The 25210-nt window shown below is 41.8% G+C and overlaps 1 protein-coding gene across 2 annotated transcripts in view; it reads left to right on the top strand.

Moving 5' to 3' along the window:
• The window catches only part of lad1 (ladinin), a 111590-nt gene that overhangs the window by 5360 nt on the left and 81020 nt on the right, over positions 1 to 25210 (top strand). For both annotated transcript variants that reach the window (XM_063065560.1, XM_063065559.1), the window contains exon 2: positions 21431 to 21559. In XM_063065560.1, coding sequence (XP_062921630.1) covers positions 21431 to 21559 — 129 coding nt within the window. The remainder of the gene's footprint in view (positions 1 to 21430; positions 21560 to 25210) is intronic.

Below are 25210 nucleotides of genomic sequence, written 5' to 3'. Positions count from 1 at the left end.
TAAATACACAGTGGATTCCGATTAATCGAGGCAGCCACTTGTTCCGGACAACTCTTAAAGAATAAAAATAAATTGAGATAATAGCCAGGATTTCCTTCATGTATTTGGGACACTGCTGCTTAATTGGGGCAGGACACTTGTTTAACAGGTTCTAACTCATGTCAGTCACTTGCATTGTGTTGCTGTTAGACGCTTTTCCATGCTTAATGCAAACAGTTTTTAAACAGCTTTAGTTGTATGTGTTTGCGTTCAAAAACAGTGATTTTTCTCACTGATAGTTGGTGAGAAATAAACAATCAGAGAAGTCAAAACTCTTGCTCGCTGCAGTTTCAAGCATTCAGGCTTGGAGATTGAAGGAATTGAAGGTACCTATTGAAATCATCTTGAAGGTTAAAAAGAAAATGAAGATTCGGTGGTTGCACTCATCAATACCATTGTATGAGATCAGTCCATTATCCGCACTGATTTTGTTCATTGCGTACATTGGATGCATTCCTCTGTCGATAAATATTAGGAACTAATTCACAGTTTTATAGTATTAGTTTGTTCTCTAATTTATTTGAGTACATAATTGGTTATTCGGTTTGTTTATTTTACACCTTTTTACTTATTTTCATGAATCTTTGGCTAATTAGGGTAGCAGCTTAATTGGGCCAAAAGTGTACCATTCCTATGTATCCAAATTAACATGAATCCACTGTATATGACCATAGGAACCAGCATATAGGGCAATCATGCACCTTTTCAGCTGAAAGCTGATGAAAGAAGCTTTGACAGGTGGGAGCATGTCAAAGTTCCATAATTTGACTTAACCCTCGGCCAGGGATATAGTTGAGCTAAACTAACACTTAGGTTGTTGTGACTTTCTCTCCTTGACATAAAATTCTTTAAAACCATGTTGGTCTTGAATTATTCTACAGAGCTGTTTTGAAAGTTATGACCTTTCAATCATTTATACACACTTATATATACATTAATCTCATGAGTAATTAGATTCCATTTTTCTTTTCTTTCTTCTCCTGATAGAATGCAACTATTCTGCAAAAACTTACTTTACAGCATGACAGCTGTGCAGGTGTTCATTCCCTCCATTGTCAGCGTAGTGTGTTCCACCCACAAAATGCACTGCTGCAATTTGCATTGGCTACTTTGACAGCACCTGCCAAACCCATGACCCTTACCTTGTCTTGTCTTGACCATACCGCACCAACAGCCGCCGCTGGGTTATAAGCATGCAGGAGCAATGTGTGCTTAAGTGCCTTGCTCAAGGACTCAACACGCTGCCTTAGCTGAGGCTCGAACTCGTGACCTTCAGATCACTAGTCCAACGCCTTAACCACTTGGCCACGCTTATTACCTATGAAGTCAGCATAGCAAAGAAGGGCACTGGGAAAGCCACCAGTGCAAGTTTCCCTGAAGGTCACACACCTCCAAGAAATACACAGGAACTAAGCCTTGAAACCCAGGAACGCTGTGCAAATACATTTCCCAGAGGTATAACACTGATTTAAACAAGAAGTTCCCCAGCACCATCTCATGTTCAGTTTAGATGAGATATGAGATGCTGGTGTTGCCAACAGTGTCTTGTCCCATGCATTCACTAGTGAATAGATCAGCCAATAGAAATTGACAGTCTATTTTATAATTCAATTTCTGTCTTAGTTTTTATTTTGTTCTTTACTGTCATTTTCTACTTACTGTCATGAAACTTTGAAGATTTTTGCTGCTATTGAGTTCCAAATGTTCTCCACTTTTTAGTTTACCTAGAAACTGTTGGCATGCTATGTACACATACAGGCACACACAAGTCAATGTGTGGCAATGCAGAAACAGAATTTTTCTTACATTTCTGAAGGAGCTGAGGCCTCTATTTTCACTTTGTCAAGGATCAATAGTTAGAAATTTGGTCAAGATAGTGCCAGCTGTTACGTACCCCGTAACTGGGTTGCCAAACCAGCAGAAATGGATCACTCAGTTGGAGTCTGGAGTACTAGAACTAAGGAAGTTTTATTAAAGAAATAAGCAACACAGTAATCGAAAGGATAATAAATGCAACAGTTCAGCAATGATAACCACTCATGTGCACAGAATTAAGATAACAGCATCAATCAAGCTCCATCATTGTCTAGGGGTAAATGACCAAATTTCAAAGTGACTCAAAGTTCAGTTCGCAGTAATCGTTGCCATGGCGATGGACAACGTGGGGGAAGAGAGAGAACAGGAACAACTGATCATTCAGACACGGCTTCACTCACAGACCTGCGAGATGGCTCACAAGCAGCTTTTGGGCGGGTCCTTGGTGATGTCACCTGAGGTCACTGACTGTGACCCCTCCTCCAGATGCGGTCGATCCTCTGCAGTGAACCCGGCACCCAGGCAAGGGCGGACACACACCGGGTTCCCGCTGATCGTACCTTTCCACCCTGGTCGTTGTCTGGCACTTCTCACCCATTCGTGAGAGGCGCACCGCTTCCAGGGTCTCGTTCCCTCGAGTGTGGCGTGTGTCACTGTCTTAGCGAACCTGTCCCTTTTTATCCCCCTGCTGGGGTATCGCCTGTCCATCACTTCAAACAGTTCAGGGTTCAAAGGGGGAGCCGCTCCAGACAGCTCTCTCTCTCCCACGTCCCTTCATTACACATCTCCAGACGCTGCTCCATTGTTCCTTATCTCTCCTTCCCCTGAGGGCAGGTGGCAGACCAACTGCTGATGCCACTGATGCTAGCCCAGGCCAGCAAACATCTTAATTTTATGTGTATTCTTGTCACACTTCCCCCCTTTTAAGGATTTTTACCCGGAGGTAAAAATTACAAACATGAATACATTATTTGATACATACACAAATATACATCTTTATCAGCTATTTGGCTAACACAGCGAGTTTGAAGCTGTCAACACCTTGACAGACAGTCATCACATTTTCTGTTCCTTTCACACGTGTTATTAATAATCCCTTAGACCAGGCTCCAACTCAGCAAACTTCATAATGGCCAAAAACACTGATGAATTGCGACCAATGTAACCTCTCATTTGGTTTTGTCCCGGACCACAATAACAAGGGTCGTCCCATTCCGACTCAGTTTTCTCTCACAAGGGCTTAGTAGGAGGGGGACTGGTATTGACCGCAGAGTTATTGCAAAACTTCCTGCAGTACCCCACCATCTCCAAGAGCCTTCTGAGGGCCCTCTTGTCTGTCGGGGTTGAGAGGTCAGCGATACCCTGCACTGTAGCTTGCATCGCTGCCAGCTGCCCCTGTGTCACCACAATTCCCAGGTAAGTGACCCTCGTGTGGCCGAATTCATTTTTTTCAAAGTTCACTATCAAGCTGGCTTCAGACAGCCGTATTAAATTGCCAATACACACCTCTGTGTTCATCAGCCCTTTAGTCACTGAATTACTCAAAAAATATGGGTGTTGTTTACTAGGCCGCCCTATTGTAACAGACATCACCCAACGTCCCAGTTCTTTGCATTTCCTCGGGACAATCAAACACATGGGTGCGAGTCGTTTAATTACTCCTTCTAAAGATTCGCTTTGTTCGGGGATTAAGGGAGAGACCTTATCAGTAGACCTGGCCAAAACAATAGCCTTCTCCCATCTGACCGATCCCATCCTAATCTTTTCAAAATGCTTTTTTCCTCTTATCAGGGGGCCCCTAGCTTCATTGATTTCCACGCTAACACCGACTAGGTTTGTTAGCATATCAAAAACCGGTGACCGTCTCAGTTCGCGTCGGTCATGATCAATAACATTTTTCCCCCTGGGCAGCCGGTAAATCTCTTTCATGATTCCACCAACTGTTTCCTCCAGCACCGCAAAATGTCCACTGGGGGGTACCTCGTGGGCCATGTTAAAAACCTCATCCCCATAACTCTTTTGCACCACCCCCCACTCCTCATCTGCGGATACTGTCCTTGATTTCCCTTTCTTCCTTAGCACTTCCTCATCTGCACAATAGCCTACTAGTTCCCTTGTTAAAGCTGTGTCAGAGAGAGCTGTCTCGGCAAAAACCATCAGCCCCTCGTCTCGCTCCTGCGTCTGCCCAAATTCTTTCCTGGCTACTGCTACGTCCATCCCAGCTCCCTCACTACCTCTTATCTCACTACACCCTGTCTCATACAAGGTTGGCAGAAATGTTTCAGCTAAATTCACTATCGCGGGCTCGTGATGAACCTGTGAGTCCATGGATGGGCCCTCAATGCTGGCAGGCTGACCTGTCAATCTCACGACTGGGAACACGATTCCTCCGGCGATGTCATTACCGAGCAAGACTTCCACGTCTTTCATCGGTAATTCGGACCTCACCCCGATCGCGACTAGTCCAGAGACCAGGTTGCTCTGTAAGTGTATCTGGCGCAAAGGGACTGACTCTGTCCCTTCCCCAACACCTTTGACCTCTACCTCCCCAGTCTGGGTCTCTGAGCTAAACTCTAATACACTCTTCAGTATTAGTGACTGACACGCTCCCGTGTCTCTCCAGATCCGCACTGGAACTGGTTTTAACCTCTCCTTCACTGACACCAATCCGACCGAGATAAACCTCTCGCGCCCTTCCTGGACTTTTTCAGACCTGTCCTTCCCTAGCGGTTCGCTTAACAGCTCAATACAGCCATTCAAAATTTCCGCTTTTCCTTTCCCCGTCTCCTTCCTTGGGGCAAAGCACCTGGACGCAAAGTGTCCGACTTTCCCACAATTATAACAGACGACCCCAGGAGACTTCCTACCAGACTGCTCCCGGTCTACCTTATCCTTTTCACTAGTCCCTGGCTTACTTTCTGACTTTTCCGGCGGACTCTCCCCGCCGTCCTGACTACCCTTCTGGTAGCCTTTACTCGGGGCAAACTTCATTTTATGCGTCAACGCATACTCATCCGCTAACTTAGCAGTTGCGGCTAACGTGGCTGCCTCTTTCTCATCGAGGTAGGGTCTCATACCCTCAGGGACACAACCTTTAAACTGCTCAATCAGAATCAGTTGTAGCAGTCTGTCATAATCCCCCTCTACCCCCTTCGAGGCGCACCAACGCTCACAATATGTCTGCATCTCACGGGCAAACTCCAAATACGTGCGGTCCCACTGCTTCCTCGCATTCCGGAACCTCTGCCGGTATGCCTCCGGGACCAACTCATAAATCCTGAGGATGGCCTCTTTCACCACCTCATACTTCTGGGCATCTTCCGCGGATAAAGCTGAGTAAGCTTCTTGGGCCTTCCCTTTCAGTACACTCTGAAGTAACACAGCCCACTTATCCCTCGGCCAATCCTGACTTATAGCCACTTTTTCGAAGTGGAGGAAGTACCGATCCACGTCGGTATCGTCAAAAGGGGGAACCAGCCTAACCTCCTGGGTTGCCCGGAACCCTCCACCTTGGTTCGGCACGAGCCCCTGCTCTGCCCTTATCTTTAACTTCTCCAGCTCAAATTCCCTTTCCCTCTGTTTCCCTCTCTCTTCTCGCTCCCATTGCCTCTCTTTCTCCTCTCTCTCTAACTGTCTTTCTCTCTCTTCGTGTTCTAACTGCCGTACCCGGAACTCGTGCTCGAGTCTCAGTTTTTCAAGCTGCACCTGTACCGCGTCTCCAGCAGGTTTTTCAATAGACACCACCTCCAGCTCACCTTGGGGAAACACACCTTTAGATACATAGTGCTCTACAATAGCTCTGTGTATTCCCTCTCTCCTCATTGTCGACTTCACCTTAGCAAGATTCAACCGTTTGGCCACAGCTACCAATTCTGATTTCCTGGCATCCTCTAATGCCTCCAAGGTCGGCGCCTTTATAAATTCCTCAGCCTCCATTTCTGCTGTTTGTCTTTTCTTTCTTTCGGGAATTTTAACCCAATCAATTTACTCTGTCCCAAATTTAGCGTTCAAAATCGCGGACGAGAGCCCCACTTATGTTACGTACCCCGTAACTGGGTTGCCAAACCAGCAGAAATGGATCACTCAGTTGGAGTCTGGAGTACTAGAACTAAGAAAGTTTTATTAAAGAAATAAGCAACACAGTAATCGAAAGGATAATAAATGCAACAGTTCAGCAATGATAACCACTCATGTGCACAGAATTAAGATAACAGCATCAATCAATCTCCATCGTTGTCTAGGGGTAAATGACCAAATTTCAAAGTGACTCAAAGTTCAGTTCGCAGTAATCGTTGCCATGGCGATGGACAACGTGGGGGGAAGAGAGAGATAGAACAGGAACAACTGATCATTCAGAACGGCTTCCACTCACAGACCGGCGAGATGGCTCACAAGCAACTTTTGGGCGGGTCCTTGGTGATGTCACCTGAGGTCACCGACTGTGACCCCTCCTCCAGATGCGGTCGATCCTCTGCAGTGAACCCGGCACCCAGGCAAGGGCGGACACACACCGGGTTCCCGCTGATCGTACCTTTCCACCCTGGTCGTTGTCTGGCACTTCTCACCCACTCGTGAGAAGCGCACCGCTTCCAGGGTCTCGTTACCTCGGGTGTGGCGTGTGTCACTGTCTTAGCGAACCTGTCCCTTTTTATACCCCTGCTGGGGTATCGCCTGTCCATCACTTCAAACAGTTCAGGGTTCAAAGGGGGAGCCGCTCCAGACAGCTCTCTCTCTCCCACGTCCCTTCATTACACATCTCCAGACGCTGCTCCATTGTTCCTTATCTCTCCTTCCCCTAAGGGCAGGTGGCAGACCAACTGCTGATGCCACTGATGCTAGCCCAGGCCAGCAAACATCTTAATTTTATGTGTATTCTCGTCACACAGCGTACAGCACTCCCTCAGTTGATATCTTCCAGGTAGCTCACGAACATTTCTTCTTTACTTCTTTTACTTCTATTTTTCATCTTAAGTGTCTTTCTGGTGCTGTTAGAGCCTGCAGTTTACAGATTGGAGATCATTTGAGTGATCCATTACTTTGTTGTCTCCGAGAAAATTCCGGGAAGAGGGCATGTACTCAGATGACCTCAATACAAAGAAGCTTTGAGCCAGGGTGTGAGCCAAAATTTAACTCCATTTCACTAGTTAAAGTTTCCATTAATCACCGATTAAAGTGTTAAGAAAGATTGAGACATTGAAGGAAATGTGGAAACCGAGCGAGGATTTAGCGCCGGCTGCCTTCCATTTCATTGCTGCTGGAGAAGGAATCAATGATTGACCTATCAATGTGTGGCTTGCTGTGGTCAGGAGGTCAGGTCTCTCTGCCTCATGTGGTGTCCCTCTCTTTTGATGAATGTCGGTGATATCGTAGGATGGTACCATGGTTCTGTGTTTATGGATTGGACTATTGCGTCTATGGACTGTGGACTTCTTCAGATTTATGATTTTTATATTCTGTGTTTTTTATCGCCTGTTCCTTTTCAGTTTTGTTGTGTGAGGGAAGATGTTTAGGGTTTGAAGTTTTGTTTGTTTTTTTGTGCAGGGAAGGGTTTGTTTTTGGGGCTGGTCGATGTTCTTGTTCCATTTTGTGTGGGAGGAGAGGGGTTTGGGGTTGATGATCGGGATGCCATTCTTTTTTGTGTGGGGGAGGGGTGTGTTTGTTGTTTCTACTTGAATGACTGTCATGCTATTTCTTTGTTTTGTGGCTATCTGGAGAAGACAAATTTCAGAGTTGTATATCCTTTGATAACAAATGAACCTTTGAATTTCTGGAAGATGTATAAAACAACATTGTGCCTTTCTTGAAAAGATTTGTTGGATATTATCAGTGTTGTAAGATACCATATTTCTACTTTTCTAACAAATTTGTGGCTGATGGTAATCATTTTTACCAGTATGGTTCATGATCTATAGATATCTGCACTGCTTGACATGACAGCAGGTCTTCCTGCAGGAACAAAACATCTTAGTAGCTTCTCAATAGTGTTTTAAATGTTGAGAACAACTCAGTGATAAAATATGAATGGTAGGAGGGGATCTGATAAAGAGATTGATTCGCATTAAATTCAAGGTTTTGCTCGGTGGCATCATAGCCACCGAGCCGAATGACCGTGTGCAAATTCCTGATGCCTGCTCAGAAGGGGATTGGTGATGGAACCAAAGGATCCAAGCACCAACTACTGGTGACCAAGTATTCACGCAAGTCTCCGAGATGAGGCAAGCCAACCTATCCACAGCCTGGTTACCAGAAAGCACATGACTCAATGCCCCACACATGGATCCTGGAATGCCTGACTCTGTACAAGATCAACAAGACACCCAGGACCTTCATCAATAACTCAATGGCCCATTGAAGGACAATGCTACAAGTTAACCCAAAGCTAATAGCACAAGTGTGCATCAGATGTGGAATATCCCAGAGTGATGCACTATCCCCACTGCTGTTTTGCATAGACTTGAGGCCCCTCAGCCCAACCATCTCAAAGAGTGGATATGGGTACAGGTTCAAGAGTGGAGTGACCATCAGCCACCTCCTGTACATGGATGACATCAAGCTGCACGCCAGAAATGAAACAGACTTTGACTCACTAATCCACCCGACAAGGGTGTACATACAGGATGTCATTTGGACTGGAAAAGTGCAGCCCGATGGTAGTGAAAAGAGGCAAACTCATCAAGACTGAAAGAATCAAGTTACCTGAAAGCCACATACCAGATGTACAGGACAGTTACAAATACCTGGGGGTCCTACTGGCACATGGAAACCATGATGTGGACACAAGGAAGTCTGCATTATCCAAGTACCTCCAAAGAGTCAGACAGGTGCTAAAAAACCAGCTGAATGGGAAGAACAAGATCAGAGTCATCAACACATTCGACCTACCAGAGATCAGATACCCATCCACAATACTGGGCTGGCCAAGGAACGAACTGGAAGCTGCTGACATCAAGACCTGGAAACTGCTAACAATACATGGATGATTCATGTTGAGTGACTGTACAACCTTTGGAACAAAGGGGGACGGGGACTTGGAAGTGTCAAGGCCACAGTACTGGAAGGAATGTGAAACATCCAGGAGTTGTCAGGAAGATGGGCCCTAAAGATGACTGCTAGGAGAATACTACAGACAGCAGGCAGGGGGTAAAGTTGTGCCAGAAGATCAGATGCCATGGCATGACAAGCCACTGCAGGAGATTTACCATCACCAGATATCAGAGGAGGCTGACATAAGAAAGTCCTACCAATGGCTGGAAATGGCAAGACTGGGGTACGGCACAGAGTTGCAGCTCATAGCTGCACAAGAACAGGTGCTGAACATAAGAAACAGGGGACTATCACACCAGACAAGACCAAAGATGCAGATTGTGCAAGGAATCCGCTGAAACCATCCAGCACGTAGAGGCAGGGTGCGAGATGGAGGCAGGGACAGCATACACTGAACAGCACTACCAAGTTGCAGGAATTGTGTACAGGAACATTTGCACAGAGTATGGATTGGACACTCCCAAGTCCAAATTGGAAACACCCGAGGAGGTAGTGGAGAACGACAGAGCTAAGATCCTGTGGGACTTCCAACTACAGACTGATAGGCAGGTACTGGCCAACCAAAACAGACATAATAATACTAGACAAAGAACAGAAGAAAACAATAGTAATAGATGTGGCAATCCCAAATGACAGAAACATCAGGAAGAAAGAATATGAGAAGCGGGAGAGATTGGAGAACAGATAGAAAGGATGTGAAAGGATAAAGCCAGTGTAATCCCCATGGTGATTGGAACACTTGGAGCTGTGACAGCTGGACTGGGAGAGTGGCTCCAGCAAATCCTGGGGACAACTTTTGAGACCTCAGTCCAGAAGAGTGCACGACTAGGAATAGCAAGGATAATGCACCAAATCCTCAAGCTCCCAGGCTTCTGGTAGATGATCCAAGATTGAGGGAAAAATACATGTACACACTTCCCATAAGGGCTGAGAAAAAATGTATATATACAGTATATATACTGTGCAAGAGACTTAGGCACATATGTATATAGCTATGCTAACACACACAAAATGATGGAGGAACTCAGCAGGACAGGCAGCATCTATGGAAGGGTCTCCGCCCCAAACCTCGACTATACTCTTCTCCATAGATGCTGCCTGGCCTGCTGTGTTCTTCCAGCGTTTTGTTTGTGTTGCTTGGATTTCCAGCATCTGCTGGTTTTCTTTTGTTTGTATTTAGCTATGGTGCCTAGACTTTGACACAGTACTTGAGTAAATTTATTACACTGTACTGCTGCCAAAAAAAAAACAAATTTTGTGATATACGTATGTGAGTGATCCTGATATGGGTCTCCATTGTGGACTGAGAGTGGGAAGGGGTCAGGAAGGGGAGAATCATGGTTGGGAAAAGGGGAGGGAGCTGGAAGCACCAAGAGAGACATTTTGTAATTATCAGTAAATCAGTTGTTTGGAATCAAATGACCTTGCCTTGTGTCCCAGAGCTGGGTGTGACTACACCTGCTCCAACCCCCCACCCCTGGCATTCCTTCTCCGCCACCTGTCCCACACCCCTCCTGCGGAGCTCCACTCTGGCAATTCTGCCAGATTTACAAAATTGCTCTCCACTCCACATTGACAAATACGTACTTTGCAAAATTCTTAAGCATTTGCAAAATGCTTAAGAATTTTTGTATAGCACTGTATATATAATAGCTAGTGTTATAACAGTTGAGGCTAGCCCAATTTTGGAGCCTCCTAACCTTGTGTGGTGTGTGGCCAAGTGGTTAGGTTATTGGGCTCACGATCTGAAGGTCGTGGGTTCAAGTCTCGGCCAAGGCAGCACGTTGTGTCTTTGAGCAAGGCACTTAACCACACACCCAGTCCACCCAGCTGAATATGGGTACCGGCAAAATGCTGGGGGTTAACCTTGCGATAGACTGGCGTCCTATCCGGGGGGGGCGGGGGTGAGTCTTGTACTCTCAGTCGCTTCACGCCAGAGAAACCGGCATAAGCACCAGCCTGATGGGCCACAAGGCTCGAGACAGACTTTAACCTTGTGAGAGCATCCATGGAAAGCTCTAGGGCAAATTAAATCAAATCTCTTGTTTTATAGAAAAAATTTAAATACCAACTGCAGTGAGATTTTGTAACCTACATACCTTTTGTTCCCTGAAAATTCATGAAAGTTGTATGACCTGTTTTGTTTTTAAGCTTTCCCTATTCAATCTCGATATTGTGATCGTTTGAAAAAATAGATAACATTTTGATGCATTTGCAGATAATATTATTTCATTTTTTCAGTGATTTTTGACTGAAACAAACAAAATCTTAAAATGTGTATTGGGTAATAAAGACAACATAAAATTTCATGAAAAGGAAACTGAATGAAGTCAATATTGCTGAAATAAAAGTTTAGTTTCTATTACTAGGCTGCAGGATGACAGTTCTTGTTGCTGTTGAAAAATATAAAAGTATTTCAATCATCATTCTGTTCATCTTATTGAATGCCCTGGCATAGATTTTCTAGACTTTCTCCGCTCACCAAATATAGTCATCTTCTATTATGAACATTTCATCTATCGGTGTCAGGAGCTAATGTACCATATTTCCAATGTTGTTCTGATACAAATATATACAAAGGTTGAGGGGGGACTTGATAGAGGTGTTTAAAATTATGAGGGGGATAGATAGAGTTGACGTGGATAGGCTTTTTCCATTGAGAGTGGGGGAGATTCAAACAAGAGGACATGAGTTGAGAGTTAAAGGGCAAAAGTTTAGGGGTAACATGAGGGGGAACTTCTTTACTCAGAGAGTGGTAGCTGTGTGGAACAAGCTTCCAGCAGAAGTGGTAGAGGCAGGTTCAATGTTGTCATTTAAAGTTAAATTGGACAGCTATATGGACAAGAAAGGACTGGAGGGTTATGGGCTGAGTGCGGGTCGGTGGAACTAGGTGAGAGTAAGAGTTCGGCACGGACTAGAAGGGCCGAGATGGCCTGTTTCCGTGCTGTAATTGTTATATGGTTATATGGTTATATCAAATAGGCTTTCTGACATTTTTCAGTTGTTTGCTTAGTCTTGCAGAAGAACTAAGGCATATTAAATTTCAAGGAAAAGCGAATGAAGCTCAGATGCATTTTCATTTTAAAACTGATTGAGGTGCAGCGAATAAGGGGATTGAATCACTGGAAAAATTTAGCATAGTTTTATAGAGAAAAAAATACATCAGGTTCATTTGTGCAGAGACAACTTTGATGTGTAAAAGATTGAACTTTGTGGAACTATTGATCCCCTTTTCGTATAACCATTTGACACAAAAGGAAATTATTTGACCAATTATTGACTGACCGTTGGGCAAGCCAGTCAGTCCTAATCCTACATTCAATCCCAAACTTGCTGCAGATTTATTTCCGAAAGCACGAGGAAATCTGCAGATACTGGAAATTCAAGCAATATACATAAAAAATGCTGGTGAACGCAGCAGGCCAGGCACGATCTATAAGAAGAAGTACAGTCAATGTTTCGGGCCGAGACCCTTCGTCGTACCTCTTCCTATAGATGCTGCCTGGCCTGTTGCATTCACCAGCATTTTTTATGTGTGTTGCAGATTTATTTCCCACAGATAGACATTCAATGGCCACTTTGTTAAGTACAGGAGTGGAACCTGTTCTAGACCTGCTGCTGTAGACCATCCACTGCAAGATTCAACAAGTTCTGCATTCAGAGATGATCTTCTGGATGCCACTGTTGTAAAGCATGGTTACTTAAGTTACTGTTGTCTTTCTGTCAGCTTAAACCAGTCTGGCTATTCTCCTCTGACCTCAGTCATTAATGAGGGGTATTCCCCTGCCGAACTGCCGCTCACTGGATAATTTTTGGGGGGTTTTTTTTTGCACCATTCTCTGCAAATTCTGGTGATTGTTACATGTGAAAATCCCAGGTGACCAGGTGAGAGACTCAAACCACTCTGTCTGGCAGCAACAATAATTTTACAGCAAAAGCCACTTAGATCATGTTTCTTCCCCTTTCTGGTGTTTGGTCTGAACTACAACAGAATCTCTTGACCATGTCTGCATGCTTTTATGCATTGAGTTGCTACCACATGATTGGCTGATTAGGTATTTGTATAAACAAGCAGGTGTACAGGGTTACCTAATAAAGTCACTACAGAGTGTATATCCTTTTACAATCATCGGTTGTTTCAGCCAGCAGCTGATTCCAATTCATTAACACTCACTCCAAAGCAGATTTCTTCTTCATATCCCATGTACCCAATGCACCAGAGTTAAATTTGTACCACCAGCTAATGGGAACAGCTTTCCTTTGTCTACCGTCTCCAAATCTGTCATTTTGAAGCGTGTCTTCACATGTTTAAAAACAGAGAGCCTCATGAATTTATTATGAGTCTCAGTTTCTTGTTGAGCTCTTCTCACAATCTTACTTTTCTTCATCTTTCACTGTTTGAGATGTGAACTGATTATCTTCCATTCAAAACACATACTCAATTTTCATTCTATAAATTTCAATAAAATCAGTATAAAGTGAATTCAATAACAGTCAAACAATTTACTTTGCCAGAATACTGTCCAAACAGAGAAAATGAAAATGTACACTTTTTTACTGAATGAGTTAGCAAAGGATCCTCTGAGATCCTTCACACTTATAAGAACCCGAGCCAAACTAATAGGGCAAAATTGTCGTCTTGAACGTGTTTCTCATTTATAAATTGTGGTGAATAAATAACCATTTCAGATTTGAAAAAAAGTTGTCTTTAAATTGTCAATTTTACTACCTTCACTCTTTCCGCAACAAGTATGATTTCCCAGTGGCCAACCATTTTATTTCAAATTCCCAATCCCATTCCGACATGTCTGTCCATGGCTGTCCCTACTGCCACAATGAGGCCACTCTCAAATTCGAGGAGTAGCATCTCATATTACATCTAATCTGATGGTATGAACAACCATTTCTTTAACTTTCAGTAATTTCTCCCTTATTTCTTTTTCCATTTTCCATTGTGGCCCCACTCTTACCTCTTCTCCTCCTCCTAACCTGCATATCACCTCCCTCAGCTGCCTCCCTTCTTTCCTTTTCTCCCATGATCCTTTCTCCTCTACTATCAGATTGCTCCTTCTGCCCATTACCTTTTCACCTATCGCCTCACAGCTTCTCACTTCACCTCTTCCCCCACCCACCTACCTTCCCCCTCACCTGGCTTCAGCTACCGCCTTCCAGCTTGTACTCCTTCCCCTCCTCCCAGCTTCTTATTTTGGCTTCTTACCCCTTTCCTTTCCAGTCACGATGAATGATTTCAGTCCAAAACAGCAACTCTTTATTCCTTCCCATAGATGCTGCCTGAGCTGCTGAGTTCCTCCTACGTCTTGTGTGTGTATTACTCTGGATTTCCAACATCTGCTGAATTTATTGTGTTTAATATTATTAAGTTCTTTAATGGTAGTAGGAGAATGTTATGAATTAATTGGTATTCATGGAGCTTACTAAATCTGCATTTCAGTAACACAGTTGATGATTGGAAGTTTTTGTGGAACCACACATAGGCCTATTGTGACAACCATGAGAGTAGATAGACATCTCCCGCCTGTTGTTGATTCACAAGCAATAAAAAGTTACACATTACTGAATGTGGAGATTAACAGCATGACTTAATTACATCTAATGCTAAGAATGTAAAGCTGGTAACAACCTTCAACAGATGCACTACCTATAAATATATTTTCATTGATCTTCCTCTCTCCAGTTGTTTAGGAATTTTTGGGGGTATTTCTCGAAGGGGAGAACCCCTTCAATCATAGCATATTCTTCTTGCTTTATGCCTGACTGGAATTAGTAACAATAATGGGAAAATTAACCTTTATTCATCTTGGACATTACCATTGGATTGTCTGAAGTTTATAATTAGTGAGCCACTCTTTACTTGGGTGGCTTTTCTGAGACCCAGAACTTTTTTCAACCTTTCCCATCATGATAATCTTTTGCTACATGAATAATTCTTGTACCTAGTTCTTCACATTATAAGTTAATCAAGTATGAGGTCCATGATCCCTGTATAAATGACTTTCAGAAATGTCATTGGATTAATATGGTACAAAATTAAGGCTCCACGATGGCTTGCATTTAATACGAGCATCCACAAGGACAGTAGACTATTTGGGTGCATAAATTCGATGGTGACATGTAATAAGAATGACTTAACCTGAATGAATTCCTGTTGATTTGTAAGCAAATCTAACTTCTCCAGCTGCATGAATTCCTTCCACTGTTGACTCATTCTACCTTTGATAATTATCTATAATCTAAACCATCCATACAGGCACCAGCTCATTACAGTTCAGACCTTACACTTCAAAACATCAGGTGTGACAAAGACCAATACAGCCATTGCCTGCTGATATTACTTGACCTGCAAAGCAGCTCACGATTTACAAGATACTGATATTCTGTAGCATTTAAAACAACTATCTTGCCAATTGATCTTAAAATGTATCAATTTGCATTTTAAACAAGTGAAATCTAGCTCAGTACATTAGAAGTAACATATCACATGTCTACCAGAGGATATTGTATTTGCATAGTTGTTCTGGGATCTCTCTGCAACTACAGTGAGGCTATGTCAGGCAACATTTAACCAATAAAGGACTGCATCTACTTCAAGTTAACTCGATCAACATCAAAGAGCACTTCTTATGTCATAGTCTGTATATAATGCCAAGAACATGCAGTTCCAGCATTTTTAACAGGGATGTAAAGTGAGACAAAGAGAACGAGTTACACGCCAACCCTGCATTATGGGGAGGTTACATTCCTAGAAAATGCTCCATATCACAATTTTCTGCAAGACGGATCTCCATCACCTGTGCATGCATCAAAAAACTCCAGCTGAAAAAAGACCTTATGCTTATTTACTTTTTTCACATAAATTAAGTAAGAATGAATTTTATCCAATACCTCAAATCTTTGGGTAGTTATTTGAGAATAGGGGCAAATTCCCATTTCCCAAACATCCACAAGCCAGTGCTCGTCTCTATTTTTACTTGTGTTTTCACTAATCATGAAATAATCTTCTTTCCTGAAAGAATTTGGTAGCAAGAGAAATAAAAGGTCACAGTGAAAGAGGACGCTTAACTTATTAAAACAATGCATATCAACCATTTCAGACCACTCACAACACGGAGAATAACTATTATGTTTGCCATTTTTACCTAATTTTTAAAACTCAATTTTTCTGCTTTTCTGTATGCTTTCTGATTTCATGTATGAAACCATTCTTTGTCGGGGAACTTTACTGATTCATATTTAGAAAGATAGATAGGGACTTTATTTTATCTTTCAAATTTCTGTATGCTCTGAAATTATACAGATTGGAGGGTAGGAAGAGTATCTGTTTATGGTACAAGGGAGAAAGAAAGCAAATAGCCTCAAATAACTAGAATTGAAAATTTTTGAAACCATAATGAAGGAAATGATAGCAGGGCACTTAAAAATCATTTGGACTGAGCAGGTTCAGCTTGGATTTATAAAGAATTTCACCATCAGTTGGAATATTTTGAGGTTGTAGTTAGGAGGACAGATGTGGGAGAAATAACAATTAACAAGAAATATTAAAAATATCCAATTAACTGGATTCCACTGCACTTGAATGTGAACGACTTGTAAATTTGCAGCAAGCACAATTTCACAAGAAAATAAAAAGGATATTTTGATGGAAATATTTGCTTCCCCGTAGGAAAATGCCCCCAGTTCAACTTCTGAAACCATAATGAAATATCACATGTCACAGCAGCAGTCAAATAGAACACATACACTAGTTCAACAACAAATATATAAAAGGAAAAAAATGCTGAACAAGTACATGCTTATGTAACCCTCCTGAGCAATTTATTTCCATAGCAACATTCTCTGGCAATACCGTTTGTTATGGTAGGTTTAGTTCCTAGGTTTTAATTGTGACAAGATTAACCTCACAATCAAAATTTACATCTCAAACCTGATTGAGCAGTAGTTTCCTCAAGTCACAATGTTACACTTGTGAAGTTGTGCTTGCTGCAAATGTGTGCTCAAATACAGTGGATTCCAGTTAATTGGGCTATTGGTTAACCGGGGCAGCCACTTATTTGGGACAGCTCTTAAAGAGCAAAAACAGGTTAAGAAAATAGCTGAGATTCGCTTTGTTTATTTGGGACAATATTGCACTTAATTGGAGCAGTAGACTGTTGCCGAACATTTTCTAACCAGCATCAGTCGCATGCACATCATCTGGCCATTAGCTTTGAGTGAACAGTTTTTAAATTGCATCAGTTGCATGTGTTTATGTTCAAAAGCAGTGATTTTGTCAGCGATAGTTGGTGAGAAAGAAAAGGGTAAGGCAATTCAGAACCATTTTGCTCACTGCACTTTCAATTATTCAGGCTTGAGGATGGCAGAAACAGCCGGGAGTGATATTCAAATGATTGTCCTACTTCAATAAGCTAGGAACTATGAATTGAAGGTATCTGTCGACAATCATCTTGAATGCTACAATGTCAATGAAGACTTGGAGGATGTAATTGTCATTAACAGTCCATTATTCGTACTAGGTGTCTGCATTGATTTTGTTCATTCAGTACACTGGATTTATTCCTTTGTCAACAACTATTGGGAACTAATACACAGTTTTGTAGTATTGTAGTACTATTGGTAGTGTTCTAGTTTGTTCTGTATTTTATTTAAATACATAAATGGTTATTCAGTTTGCTTATTTTATACCTTTTTAGCTATTTTCATGAAAGTTCAGTGAGTTGGGGCAGCCAATTAACTGGGCCAAAATGTACTGGTCCCAATGTGTCCCAAATTAACTGAAATCCACTGTAGTTAAAGTGCTACAAGAAAGAGTTAGACTTGTGTCCTTGCAAAGAGTTCAAACCACTTGTCAGAATCAGATTTAATATCACCGGCATATGTTGTGAAATTTGTTAACTTTGCAGCTGCAGTAAAATGCAATACATGATAAATATTTTAAAAAACTGAATTACAGTAAGTTTATTATATGTGTATAAAATAAAAGATTCAGTTATATTAAGTAATGCAAAAACAGAAACTTAAAATAAAAGTAGTGAGGTAGTGTTCATACATTTAATGTCACCACTACCACCACCCCCGCCCCCCACAAAATACCAGATGGTGATGCAGCCGGCCAGACTGCCCTCCACAGTATATTTGTGGAAGTTTTCAAGTGTTTTAGTTGACAACCAAATCTCCTCAAACTCCTAATGAAATATAGCCACTGTCTTGCTTTCCTTATAGCTGCATCAAAATGTTGTAATCACATTAGTTCCCCCGAGATCTTGACACCCAGGAACTTGAAATTGCTCACTCTCTCCAGTTCTGATCCCTCTATGAGAATTGGTTTGTGTTCCCTCACCTTACCCTTCCTGAAGTCCACAATCAGCTCTTTGGTTTTGCTGATGTTGAATGCTAGGTTGTTGCTACAACACCACTCAACTAACTAGTCTATCTCTCTCCTGTACGCCCTCTCGTCAGCATCAGAAATTTTGCCAACAATGGTTGTATCATCAGCAAACTTACAGATGGTCTTTGAATTATGCCTAGCCACACAGTCATGGTGTTAGAGAGAGTAGAGCAGTGGGCTAAGCACACGTCCCTGAGGTGCACCAGTGTTTATTGTCAGTGAGGTGGAGATGTTATTTCCAATCTGCACAGATTTGGTATTCTGGTTAAGAAACCAAGGATCCAGTTGTAGAAGGAGGTACAGAGGCCCAGGTTCTGCAGCTTTTTGATCAGGACTACAGGAATGATGGTGTTAAATGCTGAGCTATTGTCAATAAACAGCATCCTAGCATAGGTATTTGCACTGTCCAGGTGATCCAAGGCTGCGTGGAGAGCCATTGAGATCATGTCTGCTGTAGACTTACTGTGGCGATAGGCAAATTGCAGTGGGCCCAGGTCCTTCTTGAGACAGGTGTTGTTTCTAGCCATGACCAAACTCTCAACACATGCAAGCCACTTCTGACACTTCTCGTTCAAATTCTACCTCTGGAAATTAAAGCGGTAGTCTTAAATTGATGAAAACAGACAAGATCAATCTTTTGCAATGCGTATTTTGAAACAAACCTGATGCTGTAGAACAAAGGGGAACATTTATAAATAAGGAAGATAGGGGGAGCTTAAATGTTGTAAATTATGCTTAAGTTTGTTCAAATTGAATGAAGTTGTACATCCATAAAAGATTAGACATGATTTTGATGTTTTATCTTTTCCACTATCAAACTGCATTTTACCATTTGGTAAAGTTTCTTGTGTTAATTACTAATTTTAATATTGAGCTACAGACTCTTTTGACAGATAAACACTTGCTGGTGTTCCCTCTGTGGGTTTCTACAGTCCCATGAAAATCAACAATCTACAAAGTAAAACAAATGAATTTATTAATTGAATGTTGGCAATTTTTCTGGCCTATATGGAAGGGATCGCTGTACTTCTAAGATATCCCCCAACAGAATCTCTAGGTTAACATTCTGTGGTATTAGTTGTAGAATGTTGATCAAAGATAGGAGCTTTAGATCATGTTTTTTCTTCCTTGACTAGAAATGGTAACAACACTTGTATTGTCTTCACTAGCAATGGGATTAAACCTGCTTTCAGTGACTCATAGCCACACCTTGTGCTGCATTTGCCAAATCTGGATGTTTTGGAACTGTTCTATGTTACATACTTTAAAATGGCAGCACAAGAACATGCTTATATTGCACTCCTAATGTGGTTTAAAAAAAAACAAGTGTTTCACAGGAACCATTTTGAACAGAATTTCCAGAGCTAAATAAGCACAAGCGACAGGGGAAAGTGATTAGTGAGAGGAAACATCATAAAGGAGGAAAGAGAAGCGGAGAGATTTACATGGAGGTTTACTGCATGGGGTCTTGGCAGATGATGCAAGCACCATCAATAGTGAATGGATTGAAATCGAGGTAACTGAGAGAATAAAACTGGTGATGAGAAAGCATAGAGGACCGAGATAGTTCAGTTGGTTGAGTTGAGTCGTAGCAACAACTTTGCACTCAACATCAGTTAAACCAAAGAATTGATTTTTGACTTCAGAAAGGGTAAGATGAGGGCACACACACCAGTCCTCTTTGAGAGATCAGTCGTGGAAAGAGTGAGTAATTTCAAGTTCCTGACTGTCAACATCTCGGAGGATCTATGCTGGGGTGACAAAGAAGGCGCGGGAGTGGCTATGTTCCACTAGGAGTTTGAGAAAATTTTGCATGTCTTAAAAGGCACTTGCAAATTCCTACAGATATATCATGGAGAGCATTTGAACTGGCTGCATCATTGTCTGGTAAGGGGGGGAGCACTGCACAGGATCGAAATATGCTGCAGTAGTTTGCAAACTCAGTTATCTCCATCATGGGCACTAGCCATCTAGGACATCTAGGACATCTTTAAGTAGAGATGCTTCAAAAAGATGGCATCTATCATTAAGGATCCCCATCACCCAGAACATGCCCTCCTCTCATTGCTACCATTAGGGAAAAGGTACAGGAGCCTGAAGGCACACACTCAATGATTCAGAAATAGCTTCTTCCCCTCTGCCATCAGTTTTCTGAATGGATAGTGAACTCATGAACACTACCTCACAATTTTCTTTATCTCTCTTGGCACTGTTTATTTAATTTAACTAAATTTATATATGCATATAGAGAGATAGAAAGAAAGAGAGAGAGAGAGAGAGCGATAGACACACACACACACACACACACACACACACACACACACATGTATATATAGATAGATATGTATGATATACTTACTATAATTTACTGTTTTTGTTATTATCTATTGTGATGTACTGCTGCTGCATAACAACATTAAACCTGATTCTGATTCTGAAACCTTGAAGACTGTAGAGTTAGAAAGATAAACAAAGTAAGGGTTTGTGATCCTCTACTGCGAGTGTTTCCACAATGATGCATATTTGTTGTGATGAATAAAGAGCTATATACTAAGGTTACAATGGGTCTCCAGTAACCTCATTCACAGTCACAATATCAGTCATAGAATTGGTTTGGATTTGCAGTCAGTGAAGTTATCAGGAAGACGCAGGAAATATGAAATGAAAAGAGAAAATACTAAAACACGAGGCAGGACAGGTAGCATCTGCATGGCTGGATCCTGACTGCCTTTCCGGGCATTTCAGTATTTTCAGGTTTTGTTTCTGTTAATTGAAAGGAGTTGACTTCAATTTCATGAATCAAACTATTCTAAACACACATTCTAAAAAGTGCTGTGAGGAATTAAATAAAGGAAGCTGCTGGTATTGTGATTCAGCATTAGTGAGTTGTCAACAGTTTTGAAAAAATTCAAAAAAAGATTTTTATAAAGGAAATATGTGTGTGCGTGTAGTTTATTTTTCTGCTCCTAGTGGAATGTGGGGGAACACTTCTCAAAGATGTTTCATGCCCTGATATAGAATGATGACTATTCTGACTAGTTTACAACTTTCATAGTGCTCAACTGATTTTAAAGTGCCTCCTCACTCCAAAGGTTTAATTAGATAAAATCGTTATTGCATGTTTTCTAGTCTGGCAAGGCTAAGATCAATGGAGGATGAAGAAGAATTTGAGAAAGCTCGTCGGCGCCGAACTCGAGTGACCAGTTCATCACCAGATAATGAAGATGTTCTTGAAGAGCAATATACATCCGAAAACAGGTACAAATATTTGTTCTCTAACAGAGTAGTCTCCAATAGACTGGGGAGTAATCTATTGTCAGAAAGGTGGTATTTAACAAATAACTACTCCAGCATTTAATAAAATAGACACAATCAAAAGTCACTTTCCAACACAGTTCAACAGATTTCAATAGTACATTTAATGTCAGAGAAATGTATACAATATACATTCTGAAATTCTTTTTCTTCGCAAACATCCACGAAAACAGAGCAGCATCCTAAAGAATGAATGACAGTTAAATGTCAGAACCCCAAAGCCCCTGCAGCTCCCCCCCTGCACATAAGCAGTAGCAAAGCAATGACCCCCCACCAGCAAAAAAAACATCTGCACCTTCCACCGAGCACTCAAGCGTGCAGCAAAACATCAATACAAACACAGACTTGCAGTACCCCAAAGACTACTTGTTCACCCGGTAATTTGACATACCACAGGCTCTCTCTCTCTCTCCCTAATAGGGAAAAATGGGTGTATCCATTTCACAGCGAGACGGGAGACATAAGAAAACAACTCTCTGATTTATGGTGTTATTCCCTCTTGAGAGTCCAAAAACAATTGTCTTGTTCTTGGTTCTGAATATTCTTAGCAGTTACACATTCATAGCCCATCATCTAGAGATACCCGAGACTACACCACACACCACTGGTACTATTCAAAATTCTTAGAAAGGAAAATAATATATTCCCTAGCAACCAATCTCACAACCTCATGTTCCAGTAGAAATGCACTTCATTACGAACACTGAGAAGTTCTAGCTCATTCTACTTCACCAGACAAAAGTTAACAGCAATGACCACATTCAAAGCCAATAATCAGACTTGCAGTGGGGTAGCACAGTTGGTTTAATGGAATGGTGAGAGGAATGTGAGGGAAGAGCAGGAAAGAGGGAAGGGGTTTTTGAAAATAAGATGCAAAAGCAAGAAGGGTAAAGGAGAAACCAAATCAAGTTATAATATTACTGGGAAAAAAGTAAAAGTTCTTGTTAGTAAAATTTTCAGGGGGAATGAAGGCATAATAAAAAAAATTGAACTAAGATGCTATTGCAGAAATGAAACAAAAGGAAGACATTGCTTAACTAATAACTAGAAGGCAGAACTACTGGTTGGAAGCCATAAGTTCAAATCCTATTGTAATAAATAGAGAATTTTAGTTCGGGTGATTATGCAAATCTGGAATAAAAAGCTGATACTGATATTTTTCATAAAAATCCAATTGGCTCATATTAGCTTTCAAAGAAGGAATCAGCAATCCAACACCCTGTTAGGCCTGTATGTGATTGTAGTTTTTGACTCATAATTGTTCTCCAAAATAGCTTGATGGACCTGTCAGTTAAGGGGCAATTAGGAAGGGCAATAAACTTTGGCCCAGCAGCAAGGCTATCATAATGACAAATAATATACAGAACAATTCAATTAATATTGGATTTATAGGAAGTGCACATTCTGTCAGCAATATCTCCTCACAGATTTTCTTTATTTGACCAGCAGATTAGAAATAAATGTGCACACACAGCTTACATTAGGATTGATTGCAATGCCATGGAGGAGAGATTTATTCAGGATGCCAGGGGTTAAAAAACTCTATGACTGAAACATACTCTGCCTGGAAATTAGTGCCAATTTAAGTGAGTTAATAAGATAGTGTGTAACAAGCCAATGAAAGTTTTGACTGAAGGACTGACACACCAATATTTGGCAGTGGTTGAGGTCCAAGATTCTGTGCTGTATTGAAATGTTCTTGTACTTTGAAAAGCTTTTCCTATATGTGCTTAATGGTAACAAAGTCTTCAGCAGCATCATCATCATGTGCTGTGTCATATGACATGGGCAATCATGGTCTTTATGACCATGATTGTTCTTGGCAAATTTTTCCACAGAATTGGTTTGCCATTGCCTTCATCTGGACAGTGACTTTACCATACAGGTGGTCCCTAGCAATTATCAATACTCTCAGAGACAGTCGGCCTGGCATCAGCAGTTGTATAACCAGGAAGTGTGACATGCCCCAGCTACTCATTCGTCCATCCACCATCTGCTTTCATGGCTTCACATGACCCCAGTTGGGGGAGGGGGATGAAGCAGGTGCTACACATTACCCAAGGGTGACCTGCAGTCTAGCAGAGGGAAGGAGCACCTTACACCTCCTTTGATAAAGGTGTATCTCCAATCCTCCACCCAAGATGACAAAGTATATGAATGTAATCAAACCAGTGGCACTTGGGAAGGGAAGGGAAAGTTGTCACAGGAGTCAGAGGACTGTGAATGGAGAGGGATGGGAGTATCCTATTAGAAGGTCTACTAGGGGCTGTGCTTAGAGGGGTCATTTGGCATTTGGTGGGGAGTGGGTGCAGGGCATTTCAGGCTGGGGACTGGTAGTTGGCATTGGTCAAGGGAAAGCTGGTTGGAAGTAATGGATTAGAGTTTGGTAGGAGTGCATATCAGACTCAAGGGTGATCCCTCATGATGGTTAACCTCATGATGAAAAAGAACTACCTGAAGGTTTCCCAGTACCAGTTAAAATCTTGGGGTCTGCTATCAACTGTACGAGCTTAGCTATTACCAAGTATTACATTATCCAAGGGGTTTGACACTTTTATGGGTTCCTAAAGAAATGATAGCTGCTGTAACTGTAATATAATAACAGCAAAGCCACACCTAATGGATGTGATGATTGGTTGGAATTGGTTTCTTGATTTTATCCTTAATCAACTTGGAAAACTCCTCGTGCAGGCATTCAAGAAAAATTATTTTACATTAGAACCCCAAGTACAGCACCCCATAGAGCAGGGCTTCTCAACCTGGGGTCCATGGACCCTTCAATTAATGGTAGGGTTCCATGGCATAAAATTGACTTGGAACCCCTGCTATAAAGGGACACAGCCATAAATTGATAGATAGGTACCCAGCCCAATCCTCCTCGATTAAGTCATGGTTTGTGATCTCTCTGATCTCTGGCCGACCTTTTGTGATATTTTCGTGCCTTGTTCAATCTTTCAATCCAGAAAAAAAATGTACTCTGATGACACCAATTCAGTTAGGTTAAGTTAGTACCCAAGTGAATCCAATATCCTTGTGGGAAAGTTTGCTAGAGTTGCTCAGGTGGGTTTAAACTAATTTGTCAGGAGGATGGGAACTGGAGTGATAGTGCTGAAGATGAGGTAGTTGGTTTACATGCATAGGCAGTGTGGTGAGACTCCTAGCAAGGAGAGGCTGATGATAGGGCAAAATTACAGTCAACAGGATGAGTTGCGATGTAAAAGGTGGACAAAATTGAAAAGAGTGAATACAGGACTGAAAGTGTTATATTTGAATGTGCACAGTATACAGAATAAGGTCAATGAACTTGTAGCACAGTTACAGATTGGCATGTATGATGTTGTAGGTATCACTAAATCATGGATGAAAGAAAATTAAAGATGGGAGCTTAATGACCAAGAATACACATTATATTGAAAGGACAGGCAGGAAGGCAGAGGGGGTGGTGTTGCTCTGTTGGTAAGAATGAAATCAAATCATTAGAAAGAGATGATATAGTGTCAGACAGTGTTGAATCATTGTGGATAGACCAGTGGTGTGCCTCAGGGATCTGTTCTGGGACCATTACTCATTGTGATTTTTATAAATGACCTGAAT

This window comes from Mobula hypostoma, chromosome 13 (genome assembly GCF_963921235.1).
Source record: "Mobula hypostoma chromosome 13, sMobHyp1.1, whole genome shotgun sequence".
NCBI lineage: Eukaryota > Metazoa > Chordata > Chondrichthyes > Myliobatiformes > Myliobatidae > Mobula > Mobula hypostoma.
This window is presented reverse-complemented; position numbering and strand designations above follow the sequence as displayed.